General features: G+C 33.8%; 2 protein-coding genes and 1 long non-coding RNA gene across 3 annotated transcripts in view; 1 reads left to right on the top strand and 2 right to left on the bottom strand.

Moving 5' to 3' along the window:
* The window catches only part of LOC109618161 (uncharacterized), a 451,180-nt gene that overhangs the window by 241,026 nt on the left and 194,092 nt on the right, over positions 1-16,062 (top strand). The gene's annotated exons all lie outside the window — the stretch shown is intronic.
* Positions 21-2,975, bottom strand: LOC136273639 (dentin sialophosphoprotein-like; the record flags this gene model as incomplete). The annotated part of the gene is made up of 2 exons (XM_066078576.1): positions 21-221; positions 282-2,975. A coding segment is annotated over one exon (1,314 nt), but the record flags the coding sequence as incomplete, so codon positions are not given.
* Positions 8,524-15,411, bottom strand: LOC136272831 (uncharacterized). Its single transcript, XR_010710853.1, has 3 exons — positions 15,194-15,411; positions 12,232-12,367; positions 8,524-8,635 (listed from the first exon to the last, which is right to left on the bottom strand). It is a non-coding gene; the product is annotated as an uncharacterized lncRNA (long non-coding RNA).

Raw genomic sequence — 16,062 nt, 5'->3', positions numbered from 1 at the left:
GAAGGGAATTCAAACGAATATGAACCCAAGCAAAAAGTTGAACTGTTATTCAGCGAAGTTTGTGTTTTCCGAATTGTACGTGGGTCTAAGCACAAGTGAATACATGCAGTACATTGATGCTACTGAAACAAAACGATAGGCCTGCAGGCTGTACCGCTCACCTTGCTTGGTATTATAGCCCACACACAAACCTGTCTGGGTATTATAGCCCACACACAAACCTGTCTGGGTAATATAGCCCACACACAAACCTGTCTGGGTATTATAGCCCACACACAAACGTGTCAGGAGTTCTATATAAACATTTAATTAAACTTCATTCTGGAAACAACAAATCTAAAACATAGTTACGGACACCGTACCCTACCTGTAATCTGGCAACAAGGATTATGTCACAAGGACTATGTCACAAGGACTATGTCACTTTTGATGTTGGTGAAATTAGTAGATAATTAGAGTAAAGGGTGAACGATTCTAATGATTATAAAACCACTCTTGCACCAAACCGCACCGAGCAAACGTGTCTTGGGTGTCATTAAATTTAACAAAAAAAAAACGTAAACGGTTCTAAACCATTTCATATCCTATAAAACAAATATATAGTGAATTCATTGCTTATAATTTAATTTTTTGCTTAAAACTGTAGATAAAAACGGTCATTTGACTTTTAAAAGGACGTAAAAATGTACAAAATTCAAACGTAACGTCAGGCGTATTGATACGTTTTTGACGTTAGTCCTACTAAGACGTAGGCAATTTTCATTATAGGATATCAACTAAATTTTTTAGACTATCTTAAGAGCGTTACAACCAGAATTAAATTGTATAGTGTTAATTAAGAACAAATGAGAAAAGTAGATCCGGCGAAAATTTTATTGATGCAAGTATCGAAATTTTTTTTTCGACCAATCAGAAGCGCCGATATCTCATCAAACGTATAAAAAATAAATGATTGAAGCATCAATAAAAAATGCACGACGTTTATTTTTGTCAGTTGTTACGTCAAAGTCTCAACGTCATGATAAGGCGTTGATCGATCCAACGTGGATAACGTCGGTTTTAAAGACGCTGCCAAATGATCAAAATACTTCTAAACATTATTCTGACAATTCATTTAACTAAAAATAATTTTTATAATTCATGTATTTTTTTTTAATCAAAACTTTACATGATAACCTGTATATTTGAACATTGTACTTTGCATACAGTATGCATTTTACGACAGTAATGCAATACACTGCGCAGAGGGCGCAACAATTTAAACCCGTGAATAACCTAAAGAACGTGTAAAATAAAATTGTATTAAAATAAATTTAGTCAGACATCTAATCACCCCACACCAGGTTGTTGAATATAGAATGGTTATACTATCGTCACGTTGCAGATTTGCAACGTAATGACGTCAGGTATCTTTAAAAACTTGGCAATTTGGACATTGATGAAGTTCTCCGGTCAATTTTTTCTTTGAAACGTCGATCAATAGAAAAATTATTATCTTCATTTCTTAAATCAAACCACTATAAAACTCCATGACGTCTTTACAAATATGCTGCCGTTAATGCTATACGTGCATAATTTATTCATATTAAAAACCAGTATCAAATAATCGGCAGTTTTAAAGCTTCGTTTTATGGAAGGAGGGAATCTTCTGGTTATCAAACTTACTTCTTAAAATAAGAAATTCGTGGAATTTTGACATAGTTTGATTGACGTACTGAATTATCCCTGGTGTCGTTGGATTGACTTACTGAATCACTCCTGGTGTCGTTTGATTGACTGACTGAATTACTCCTGGTGTCGTTTGATTGACTTACTGAATTATCCCTGGTATCGTTTGATTGACTTACTGAATTATCCCTGGTATCGTTTGATTGACTTACTGAATTATCCCTGGTGTCGTTTGATAGACTTACTGAATTATCCCTGGTATCGTTTGATTGACTTACTGAATTATTCTTGGTGTCGTTTGATTGACTTGCTGAATCATTCCTGGTGTCGTTTGATTGACTGACTGAATTATCCCTGGTGTCGTTTGATTGACTTACTGAATCATTCCTGGTGTCGTTTGATTGACTTACTGAGTTATCCCTGGTGTCGTTTGATTGACTTACTGAATCATTCCTGGTGTCGTTTGATTGACTTACTGAATTATCCCTGGTGTCGTTTGATTGACTTACTGAATCATTCCTGGTGTCGTTTGATTGACTGACTGAATTATCCCTGGTGTCGTTGGATTGACTTACTGAATCACTCCTGGTGTCGTTTGATTGACTGACTGAATCATTCCTGGTGTCGTTTGATTGACTTACTGAATCATTCCTGGTGTCGTTTGATTGACTTACTGAATTATCCCTGGTGTCGTTTGATTGACTTACTGAATAATTCCTGGTGTCGTTTGATTGACTTACTGAATCATTCCTGGTGTCGTTTGATTGACTTACTGAATCATTCCTGGTGTCGTTTGATTGACTTACTGAATCATTCCTGGTGTCGTTTGATTGACTTACTGAATCATTCCTGGTGTCGTTTGATTGACTTACTGAATCATTCCTGGTGTCGTTTGATTGACTTACTGATTTATCCCTGGTGTCGTTTGATTGACTTACTGAATTATCCCTGGTGTCGTTGGATTGACTTACTGAATAATTCCTGGTGTGGTTTGATTGACTTACTGAATTATCCCTGGTGTCGTTTGATTGACTTACTGAATTATTCCTGGTATCGTTTGATTGACTTACTGATTTATCCCTGGTGTTGTTGGATTGACTTACTGAATTATCCCTGGTGTCTTTTGGTTGACTTGCTGAATTATTCCTGGTGTCGTTTGATTGACTTACTGAATTATCCCTGGTGTCGTTTGATTGACTTACTGAATCATTCCTGGTGTCTATGGATTGACTTACTGAATCATCCCTGGTGTCGTTTGATTGACTTACATAATAAGTCCTGGTGTCGTTTGATTGACTTACTGAATTTTACCCTGGTGTCGTTTGATTGACTTACTGAATTATCCCTGGTGTCGTTTGATTGACTTACTGAATAATTCCTGGTGTCGTTTGATTGACGTACTGAATTACTCCTGGTGTCGTTTGATTGACTTACTGTCGTTTGATTGACTTACTGTCGTTTGATTGACTTACTGAATCATTCCTGGTGTCGTTGGATTGACTTACTGAATTATGCCTGGCGTCGTTTTGTTGAATCTGAAGTCCACGTTCTATTTCTTGGAAGCTTTCAATGCTGGTTACTTCCCTTGACACCTGATTCTAGAGATGAAACAAGAGCTCTTCTGTCTATAATTGATAAAAAAAGAAACCGGAATATGTAAACATCAACAGCCTGTGTCAACAAATAACAAGATCTTTTTTACATACATGTATTCCAAACGCTTTTCCTATAACACCACATATATTTACCACCTCCCCCCTCCCCCACCATGCATTGATGATAATTCACATATGGTATTCAAAGTTAACAGTTTCATTTCTTTTTTCAAACAAAGTTTTTTAATGAAATCGAATGTTGATATAATAACCAACACTTTACATGTACATTACACAGACTCGTGAAATGTAACGCGTTAGTGATTTTTTACAACAGGCTGTACAAAAGAAGGAAACAGATCTAATGTGAGATTGTACCTCCAGTGTGAAGGAGCTATATCCTGACCAACGACTTAAGCTCTTAGGTCTGCTGTTATAAACAGAATCATCGACTTCAATAGACTCCACGAACTCTTCAGTACATTTCTCTCTCTCTCTCTCTCTCTCTGTGTCTCTCTCTTTCTCTCTCTCTCTCTCAACTGTATTGTCATTGGCTTTTTTGTTGTATTAGCTTCTGTACTTTTGTGTTCATTTTGTCTAGGAATGCTGGGGCGCCATGTCGTCAACACTGTGCCTGTCTAATTTGTTAGATGACACTCAGTGGGATATTGCCGTTACATCAGAACATACGGTATAAAAGACAATCATACTGTTGTAGGACAATCATTCTGTTGAAAGACAGTCATACTGTTGAAAGACAGTCATACTGCTGACATGTAATTAGACTCCGTCCACAGTAACTGCTTCAGCATAACAAAATTAGACGACGTATGCAATATCCACAGGAATCCTAAGATTGTGTCTTTGGTAAAGGCGGTGTTGAATTTTTTTTTAAATTGAAGCTGAAATCTGTGACACATTCTTTCTACAAAGTTTTAGATTTTTAACAAAGCTGCATTTAAGTGATCCAGACGAGAAAACAAAGTTGAATCTAATCTCTAGTGTGAAGGAGCCCTTTCCTGGCCAATGACTAAAACTCTAAGGGTCGCTGTTTGAAACAGAGCATACGGACCCATGTGATTATCTGACTCACCCTTCGTAATTCTAACTTCCTTAATTTGTAAAATGTTAGATTATATATTTGACAGCTGAAAACAAACCATTTATACCATGTATTTAGCATTAGCTTTAGTTCTTTACCTAGGGACTTTTGTGCAGTGTTTCTGCAATTGATCTTCTATTTTTTTTTCAAAATTCATTGCAAGTCTCTCTCTCTCTCTTTCTCTCTCTCTTTCTCTCTATCTCTCTTTCTCTTATACACATGCAATAGATATAATGAGACTCATAATAGTTGTCTATGGTAGACGTTGGTTGTTCAGGATCCATATCAGAATATTGTAAATATGTATTATCGGTACAATATTTAATCAAAAATGTAAATAATTTAATTTGTTTTGTGTCAAATACAAGGAAAATATCATCATTTCCAGTTTAAACGAATGTCTTTTTTTACCTTTACTAGAGCCATAAAGACTGCTGTTAAAAAAACACCACCTCATTTCAAAGCAGTTATTTTAAAGACATTTCAAAGTTAGAAAAAAAAGTTTTACCCATGTGGCATTGCATTTGAGTTTAAACCAGAAATTACTCTTTAATAAACAAAGTATTACTATAAAAGCATGCATTGGTAAGGCCTTACATTGTTAGAAGGAATAACAGCATCATACATATTTTGTTGTCAATAAGTAAATCACGTCAGAAAAGCTGTCAGATTGTGATAAACATGGATAATTTTATCACAGAATCGTGAAATGTAACGTGTGAGTTATCTTTGTAAACAGGCTGTGCAAAAAAAGAGAAACAGATCTTATGTGAGATTGTACATCCAGTGTGTAGAAGCTATATCCTGACCAATGATTTAAGATCTTAGGTCTGCTGATAGAAACAGAAACATCGACTTCAATAGAATCCACGAATATAATGTAATTAATGTAATTAGACTCCATACACAAAAATTATTTTAGTATTGTAAAAGTAGACGACGCATGTAATACCTATAGACATGTTAACATTTTTTCTTTGGTAAGAGCGGTGTTGCATTTTTTAATTTTATTGATTCTGAAACTGAAAACTGTGACAAATTTTATCTACGATGGTTTTAATTTTAATCAAGAGCACATTTAACTTAACCAGTCGAGAAAACAACTTTAAGTTGAATTTGATCTAGAGTGTGAAGGATCTCTTTCCTGGCCAATGAACACAACTCTAAGGGCCGCTGTTAGAAACCGGGATTACGTACCGATAGATAATCTGACTCACCCTTTATTATTCTTTTTTCCTTATTTTGCAAAAAGTTTGATGATATATTTGACAGCTAAATACAAACCACTTAAACAATGTATTTAGTATTAGCTTTATCTTTTAACTCAAGAACTTTTGTGCACTTTTTCTACAATAGCATTGCATATTTTATTTTTAAAATAGATTACCAGTATTGCTCTCTCTCTCTCTCTCTCTCTCTCTCTCTCTCTCTCTCTCTCTCTCTCTCTCTCTCTCTCTCTCTTACATAGGCCCTGTATTTTATGTATCCCTCTAAACAATACAATATGACTCTCCCCACTCTGCACCGCATAATTCAATGATGACAATGTTCTCTCTCTACAACATGTATTGTCTTACTACTTTGAAAGATCAAATCATTTCCTGTATTTCACTTTGTTGAAGAATACCCCATTGCTCACATTGCTCTTCTTACAATAAGATGTATTGTTGTACTAACGATCTATACACATATAATAGGACTAACATGAGTTGTCTTTGGGATACGTTGGTAATGCAGGATCCATATTACAATTTTATATTTATATCTACAGCGACCTTAGAAAAATCACGGACTGCATGAAATAATAATGATGGTGTCAGACTCAAAGTCTCACAGGAGACGAATTGGCTTGTTCTTTTAGCTAACGTCCTGATGTACATTAACAGTAATTTGGTGAATTTTACTTACTTTTTATAATCAATTATTAATTGGTTAAAACATTTGAATACAAACAATCAAGTTTGATGATTGATTCAGGTGATGAACGCGGGTTATGTATTTTTTCTGCAATGCCGCTACCTTCATATCCCGAATGAACCACCAAAGAATGCATCTATTTGTTTAAGTGAATATATTATCAGTAAAATATTTTAGTTAATAATGTCAATAATTGAAAATATTTTTTGTCAAACACAACTAAATTAAATTTCAAGTTTACATTAATGTCGTTCTTAATCTTTTCTAAAGCTATCTCAGTACTGCTGTTAAAATGGGGGGGGGGGGGGGTGGTTGTGGACTGATTTAAACATCTAACCGATATAATTCGTCACTTCACCTCCTCATTTTAAAGCAGGTATTTTCAATAATCTTTAAAATGAAAAAAAAAATTAATGGAAGTGACGTTGAATTAATCTCCAGTTTAAACAAAATATTTAACTTGACTTTTATTTAAGGTATATTAAACATCTATCCGTTCATATGTCATTTCACCACTTCATTTAAAAACAGTTCTACAACAGTTTTGAGAGGGGATAGTAGCATTTGACATATTTTGTTATCAAAAAGTAAATCACGTCAGAATGGAGATCAGATTGCGATAGACAGGGATAACATTAATACAGAATCGTAAATGTAATGTGTGAGTGATCTTTGTCAACAGGCTGTACAAAACAAGGAAACAGATCTAATGTGAGATTGTACCTCCAGTGTGAAGGAGCTATATCCTGACCAATGACTAAGGCTCTTAGGGCCGGTGGTGTTAGAAACAGAGAATTATCGTCTTCTATAGACTCAACTGACTACTCAATACATCTCTCTCTCTCTATCTCTCTCTCTCTCTCTCTCTCTCTCTCTCTCTCTCTCTCTCTCTCTCTCTCATAAAACTTTATTTCTTCGTATCTGGAGTGGTAAATAAATATGTTTGGATCAAACTACTATACTCTGTCACAAGATATCCTCGATTTATATATTGCTTAATTGCATGATATTTATAAATATCTCAGGGTTCAAACGATGTTCAATCAAAAGTATGAAACATTTCCAAGATTTCTCAGTCAAAACGCCCTTTTTAGCATATCAGGTTTCAATAAAATAATAAAAAATGTGATGTCTACGGGGATGTTGTATAGCAGTAACACTGGATGATGACGTTGTAAAATTGCGCGATGTATGTCGATTGTATTCCGAATTGAGAAAAGATGTAAACATTCCCTTTATAAATCTATGTAAGGAATCTTTTTTCATTCCTGTGAATTTTTTCAAGTGAAAGATGATAAAGTGTCAATGAATTTTTTTTGGTAATTATCCCTTTCAACTATTTCCATTGCACATCTTTCACATGTATGTGTATTTCTATTAAAAATCGTCCAAATGTGCTGCATAAATATCTTGGGACAGACTATAATAAATATGAACGCTATTGATATGTCTGTATTTAGATGCATTTTTATGTAACACTTATTAATAAATGGTTTGTTAAAGGTCACAAACTACTAGAAACAAATAATTTTTCAATAAAATTACTTTTTAACAAACAACAGACACATATTGTTTTGAATTAATCAATGACAAAAAAAAAATAACAAAAACAAAAAAACAATTAGGTCTCATTGACTAAGTAGCCAATAAATGATATGAAATAAATATGTGTAGTATTGACTTTTTGAAATAGTATCAGTTTAACGTTAAACGTGGTAACTTGGAATATGACTTTCCCCTCGTTATTCATAGTCAAGATATTGTGGTAAATATTCTCTAATGACATCTTGCCATATAGTCAAAAAAAAAAACAAGAAGAAAGAAAGCCTTAAACACGCTTAGATTGACCAAAAATAATTTGTTCAGAAAACAACAAATACAAATTTTCCCGTCATATCAATAAACAGTTTGCTTTACTAATCAACACGTTTAATTATCCACCAACCCACCCCCCGAACAAAAAAATAGTATGTCTATTTTAGCTACACGTTTTGAATTCAAACAAGTTTTACTAATGCTAATTATGATATGCGGTAGTGTTGGTTCACACAAAACCGATGATCTAACTAAATACATAAATAAGTATACTGTGGAATGTGAAACATATTGTGGGTTCACACAAAACTGGTTTAACTAGACGTCACTTCCGCATTGAATCTATGCGCAGATGCGAATTTATATTTCTTGTCTCTTAAAAAAAGAAGTCAATTTCACCTACCACATTAAACTTTTTGAAAACACTCTTTCTGCTTGTAGAAAACAATTAGGTGTTAAAGATTGTGTAGCTCAGTAGATTCAAGGCTTCTCTGTGCACTCCCAAATACTTTTGCCGGAGGTTTGTATAAACACGTGACTGGAACAACAAGTACAATTCGTATACGGAAACTATTTGTATACAACCCAATTCGGCGATTAAGCTAAACTATATTGGTATTTCTAACTATGCACATTTTGTCTGGGGTTGAAAGGGTTGTAAAGTAGTCAACACCGTGTCTGTTAGATGTCAGTGCGACATTGCCGTTATTTCAGCACATAAGTTAAAAGACAGTCATATTGCAAACAACTAATAAAAGATATTTCAGCTTTGCAGAAGTAGACGACGAATGCCATTCCTACAGTAACCTTAGTATAGTGTGTTTGGTAAAGGCGGTGTTGCCATTTTTAACATTTTTGATTTTTGAACTGAAAATCACGACAAATATTATCTATAATACTTAAGGTTTTTAAATAAAGCCGTATTTTAACTGAACCAGACAAGAAAACAACTTTCAGTTGAATATGATCTTTAGTGTGAAGGACCTCTTTCCTGGCCAATGACTAAAACTCTAAGGGCCGCTGTTAGAAACAGGGATTACGGGCCGATTGATCTGACTCACTAACTTCCTTATTTTGCCTAAAGTTTGTTTGTATATTGGACAGCTAAATACCAACCACTTATACCATTATTTCAAAATAGCTTTATTTCTTAATCTTGGAGTTTTTGTGCACTTATTTACAATTGCATTGCAATTTTTTTTATTTATAAAATGCATTGCCAGTATCTCTCTCTCTCTCTCTCTCTCTCTCTCTCTCTCTCTCTCTCTCTCTCTCTCTCTCTCTCTCTCTCTCTCTCTCTCTCTCTCTCTCTCGTATCAAACACACGCAAAACATAATCATTTCCAGTATAAACAAACTGTCTTTTTTGAACTTTACTAGAGATATAAGGACAGCTGTTAAAAAATCACCATCTCATTTTAAATCAGTTATTTTAAAGACATTTCAAAGTTAGAAAAAAAGTTTTACCCATGTGGCATTGCTTTTGAGTTTAAACCAGAAATTACTCTTTAATAAACAAAGTATTACTATAAAAGCATGCATTCGTAAGGCCTAACATTGTTAGAAGGAATAACAGCATCATACATATTTTGTTGTCAATAAAGTAAATCACGTCAGAAAAGCTGTCAGATTGTGATAAACATGGATAATTTTAACACAGAATCGTGAAATGTAACGTGTGAGTTATCTTTGTAAACAGGCTGTGCAAAAAAAAGAAGGAAACAGATCTAATGTGAGATTGTACATCGAGTGTGTAGAAGCTATAGCCTGACCAATGACTAGAGATCTTAGGTCTGCTGATAGAAACAGAAACATCGACTTAAATAGACTCCACGAACAAAACGTAATTAATGTAATTAGACTCCATACACAAAAATTATTTTAGTATTGTAAAAGTAGACGACGCATGCAATACCTATAGACATGTTAACATTTTTCTTTGGTAAGAGCGGTGTTGCATTTTTTTATTTCATTGATTCTGAAACTGAAAACTGTGACAAATTTTATCTACGATGTTTTAATTTTAATCAAGAGCACATTTAACTTAACCAGTCGAGAAAACAACTTTAAGTTGAATTTGATCTATAGTGTGAAGGATCTCTTTTCTGGCCAATGAACACAACGCTAAGGGCCGCTGTTAGAAACAGGGATTACGTACCGATAGATAATCTGACTCACCCTTTATTATTCTTTCTTCCTTATTTTGCAAAAAGTTTGATGATATAGTTGACAGCTAAATACAAACCACTTAAACAATGTATTTAGTATTAGCTTTATTTTTTAACTCAAGAACTTTTGTGCACTTTCTCTACAATAGCATTGCATATCTTATTTTTAAAATAGATTACCAGTATTGCTCTCTCTCTCTCTCTCTCTCTCTCTCTCTCTCTCTCTCTCTCTCTCTCTCTCTCTCTCTCTCTCTCTCTCTCTCTCTCTCTCTCTCTCTCTGACTCTCGCCACTCTGCACCGCCAAAAATTCAATGATGACGATGTTATCTCTCTACAACATGCATGTAAAGGCCAATTATTTTAAAAGATCAAATCATTTCCTGTATTTAAAAATACTCCATTGCTTACATTGATTTCTTACAATAAGATGTATTGTTGTACTAACGATCTATACACATATAATAGGACTAACATGAGTTGTCTATGGTAAAGGTTGGTTGTTCAGGATCCATAACAGAATAATATATTTACACCTACCAAGTAGTATTCCCTCTTTTTCTTACGGAAACTTATAGTTAATTCATAGCTCTATAGAAACAGCCAGATTTAAATCTACACGGTTGGTCGAAATCTACAGCAGCTTAAATTGACCAGAAACTGACAGGACTGAAATTGACATGCACTGTTTATCGATTGGTCAAACCTACAGCGACCTTAGAAAAATCACGGACTGCATGAAATATTCAGGATGATGTCAGACTCAATTCTCACAGGAGACGAATTGCTGTTTCTTTTAGCTCATGTACTGATGTACATTAACAGTAAATTAGTGAATTTAACTTACTTTTCATAATCAATTATTAATTGGTAAAAAAAAAAGTTCATATAATAAATAAATGCTTTCTTTGATGATTCATGCGGGTTATGAAGGTAGCGATCATTGCAGAAAAAAATTACATAACCCGCTAACGCGGATTATGTATTTTTTCCTACATTGTCGCTACCTTCATGTTAATAATTTAAATTGTTTTGTGTCAAACACAAACAAACAATCATAATAAAATGTTCATCTTAAATTAATGTCGTTCTTAATCTTTACTAAAGCTATCAGGACTGCTGTTAAAAATGAGGGGGGGGGGGGGGCTGATTTAAACATCTAACCGGTAATGGGTTATTTCACCACATCATTTTAAAGCAGTTATTTTAAGATATTTTAAAAACTCTACAGCCTCAACTAACTACACAATACATTTCTTTCTTTCTCTCTCTTTCTTTCTTTCTTTCGTTCTCTCTCTCTCTATCTCTCTCTCTTTCTCTCCCTCTCTCTATCTCTCTCAATGACAAAAACAAAACAATTAGGTTTACATTGACTAAGTATTCAACAAATGATATGAAATAAATATGTGTAGAATTGATTTCTTGAAATAGTATCAGTTTAACGTTAAACGTTGTAAACGGAAAAGGACTGTTCCCCCTTTATTCATAGTCAAGATATTGTGGTAATATTCCCTAACGAATTATTGCCATGTAGTCAAAAAAAAGAAAAAAACCCTTAAACACAAAATTGACCCAAAATGATTTGTGTAGAAAACAACAAACTAAAATTATCCCATCACATATCAAAAACAGTTTGCTTTACTAATCAACACGTTTGATGACACCCCACCCCCCCCCCCAAAAAAAAAATACAAAATAGCATGTATATTTTAGCTCCAGATTTTGAATACAAACAAGTATAACTAATGGTAATTATGACATGAGGTAGTGTTGGTTCACACAAAACCGATTTAACTAATTATAAATACATATATAAGTACACTGTGGATTGTGAAACATAAAATGTTATATATTGTGGGTTCACACAAAACTGGTTAGACTAGATGTAACTTCTGCATTGATACTATGAGCAAATGCGAACTTATATTTCAGGTCTCTTAAAAAAAAGAAGAAGTCAATTTCACCTACCACATTAAACATTTTTGAAAACACTTTTTCTGCTTGTAGAAAACAATTAGGTGTTAAAGATTGTGTAGCTCAGTAGATTCAAGGCTTCTCTGTGCACTCCCAAATACTTTTGCCGGAAGTTTGTATAAACACGTGACTGGAACAACAAGTACAATTCGTATACGGAAACTATTTGTATACAACCCAATTCGACGATTAAGCTAAACTATATTGGTATTTCTAACTATGCACATTTTGTCTGGGGTTGAAAGGGTTGTAAAGTAGTCAACACCGTGTCTGTTAGATGTCAGTGCGACATTGCCGTTATTTCAGCACATAAGTTAAAAGACAGTCATATTGCAAACAACTAATAAAAGATATTTCAGCTTTGCAGAAGTAGACGACGAATGCCATTCCTACAGAAAGCTTAGTATAGTGTGTTTGGTAAAGGCGGTGTTGCCATTTTTAACATTTTTGATTTTTGAACTGAAAATCACGACAAATATTATCTATAATACTTAAGGTTTTTAAATAAAGCCGTATTTTAACTGAACCAGACGAGAAAACAACTTTCAGTTGAATATGATCTTTAGTGTGAAGGACCTCTTTCCTGGCCAATGACTAAAACTCTAAGGGCCGCTGTTAGAAACAGGGATTACGGGCAGATTGATCTGACTCACTAACTTCCTTATTTTGCCTAAAGTTTGTTTGTATATTTGACAGCTAAATACCTACCACTTATACCATTGTTTCAAAATAGCTTTATTTCTTCATCTTGGAGTTTTTGTGCACTTATTTACAATTCGGTGCAATTTGTTTTATTTATAAAATGCATTGCCAGTATCTCTCTCTCTCTCTCTCTCTCTCTCTCTCTCTCTCTCTCTCTCTCTCTCTCTCTCGTATCAAACACACGCAAAACATAAACATTTCCAGTATATACAAACTGGTTTTTTTTTAACTTTACTAGAGATATAAGGACAGCTGTTAAAAAATCACCATCTCATTTTAAATCAGTTATTTTAAAGACATTTCAAAGTTAGAAAAATTGTTTTACCCATGTGGCATTGCTTTTGAGTTTAAACCAGAAATTACTCTTTAATAAACAAAGTATTACTATAAAAGCATGCATTCGTAAGGCCTAACATTGTTAGAAGGAATAACAGCATCATACATATTTTGTTGTCAATAAAGTAAATCACGTCAGAAAAGCTGTCAGATTGTGATAAACATGGATAATTTTAACACAGAATCGTGAAATGTAACGTGTGAGTTATCTTTGTAAACAGACTGTGCAAAAAAAAAGGAAACAGATCTAATGTGAGATTGTACATCCAGTGTGTAGAAGATAAATCCTGACCAATGACTAGAGATCTTAGGTCTGCTGATAGAAACAGAAACATCGACTTAAATAGACTCCACGAACAAAACGTAATTAATGTAATTAGACTCCATACACAAAAATTATTTTAGTATTGTAAAAGTAGACGACGCATGCAATACCTATAGACATGTTAACATTTTTCTTTGGTAAGAGCGGTGTTGCATTTTTTTATTTCATTGATTCTGAAACTGAAAACTGACAAATTTTATCTACGATGTTTTAATTTTAATCAAGAGCACATTTAACTTAACTAGTCGAGAAAACAACTTTAAGTTGAATTTGATCTATAGTGTGAAGGATCTCTTTCCTAGCCAATAAACACAACTCTAAGGGCCGCTGTTAGAAACAGGGATTACGTGCCGATATATAATCTGACTCACCCTTTATTATTCTTTCTTCCTTATTTTGCAAAAAGTTTGATGATATATTTGACAGCTAAATACAAACCACTTAAACAATGTATTTAGTATTAGCTTTATTTTTTAACTCAAGAACTTTTGTGCACTTTTTCTACAATAGCATTGCATATTTTATTTTTAAAATAGATTACCAGTATTGCTCTCTCTCTCTCTCTCTCTCTCTCTCTCTCTCTCTCTCTCTCTCTCTCTCTCTCTCTCTCTCTTTTACATAGTCCCTATATTTTATATAGCTCTCTGAACAATAGAATATGACTCTCGCCACTCTGCACCGCGAAATTCAATGATGACGATGTTTTCTCTCTACAACATGCATGTAAAGGCCAATTATTTTAAAAGATCAAATCATTTCCTGTATTTAAAAATACTTCATTGCTTACATTGCTCTTCTTACAATAAGATGTATTGTTGTACTTACGATCTATACACACATAATAGGACTAATATGAGTTGTCTATGGTAAAGGTTGGTTGTTCAGGATCCATAACAGAATAATATATTTACACCTACCAAGTAGTATTCCCTCTTTTTCTTACGGAAACTTATAGTTTATTCATAGCTCTATAGAAACAGCAAGATTTAAATCTACACGGTTGGTCGAAATCTACAGCAGCTTAAATTGACCAGAAACTGACAGGACTGAAATTGACATGCACTGTTTATCGATTGGTCAAACCTACAGCGACATTAGAAAAATCACAGACTGCATGAAATATTCAGGATGATATCAGACTCAATTCTCACAGGAGACGAATTGCTGTTTCTTTTAGCTCATGTACTGATGTACATTAACAGTAAATTAGTGAATTTAACTTACTTTTCATAATCAATTATTAATTGGTAAAATAATTGTTCATATAATAAATAAATGCTTTCTTTGATGATTCATGTGGGTTATGAAGGTAACGATCATTGCAGAAAAAAAATACATAACCCGCTAACATAACCAACAAGTCTAACTAATGGTAATTATGGCATGAGGTAGTGTTGGTTCACACAAAACCAATTTAACTAATTATAAATTCATATATAAGTATACTGTGGATGGTGAACAAATAAAATGTTATATATTGTGGGTTCACACAAAACTGGTTAGACTAGATGTCACTTCTGCATTGTTACTATGAGCAAATGCGAACTTATATTTCAGGTCCTTTTAAATAAAAAAAAAGTAAATTTCACTTACCTCATTAAACTTTTTTTTAAACACTCTTGCTGCCTGTAGAAAACAATTAAGTCTTTAAGATTGTGTAGCTCAGTAGACTCAAGGCTTTTCTGTGCACTCCCAAATATGTTAGCCGGAAGTTTGTATAAACACGTGACTGGAACAAAGAATACAATTCGTATACGGAAATTGTTTGTATACAACCTACTTCGAGGATTAAGATAAACTATATTGGTATTCTAACTATAAAAAAACCCCAAAAGTTGTATTTGCGTTCATTTTAAAGGTTGTATGCTTTTAGTGTGTGTGTGTGTGGGGGGGGGGGGTCTAATGTTAAATATAAAGTGTAGTTCTTTACTCCATTACAGCTAGTTTGTGCTTATATTATTCACAAAATGTAAAGTTAGTTAAATAAGTTTTTCTCTGTTTTTCTTATCCCCAGTTCCTTTAGTTATTGTTGTTTTACGTAATATAAACGGTATATATACTGAGAGACGATTTCTTTTTTTTAAATTAGAAATGCGTTTTAGCTTAAGGACAAGATCTAGTAAATGATCCCAGACTGTTTTTTGGTGCTAAAAAAGTTCCGCGAATGTAAATGAGCGAAAATACAGCGTTACGTCATTTTTCCACAATGCCCACTGCACATGAGCATTGTTGGTAACTAAGAACTTAGACGCACGTACGACTGTAACAGACGTACGGCAATGTTATTATCTTACAACAGCTTTTGTGAATAGCACCATAAACGTAAACGTACGTTTGTCGTAAGTTTAGACTGTAATCGTAGACGTACGATTTTTTGTGAATAGGTCCCCTGGTTTCTTTATCTTAGTGGCGGAAAGTATATGTCAATTTAATTAGGTAAAATTATAAAAGTCTGTAAAATT

Source organism: Magallana gigas, chromosome 1 (assembly GCF_963853765.1).
Source record: "Magallana gigas chromosome 1, xbMagGiga1.1, whole genome shotgun sequence".
NCBI lineage: Eukaryota > Metazoa > Mollusca > Bivalvia > Ostreida > Ostreidae > Magallana > Magallana gigas.
This window is presented reverse-complemented; position numbering and strand designations above follow the sequence as displayed.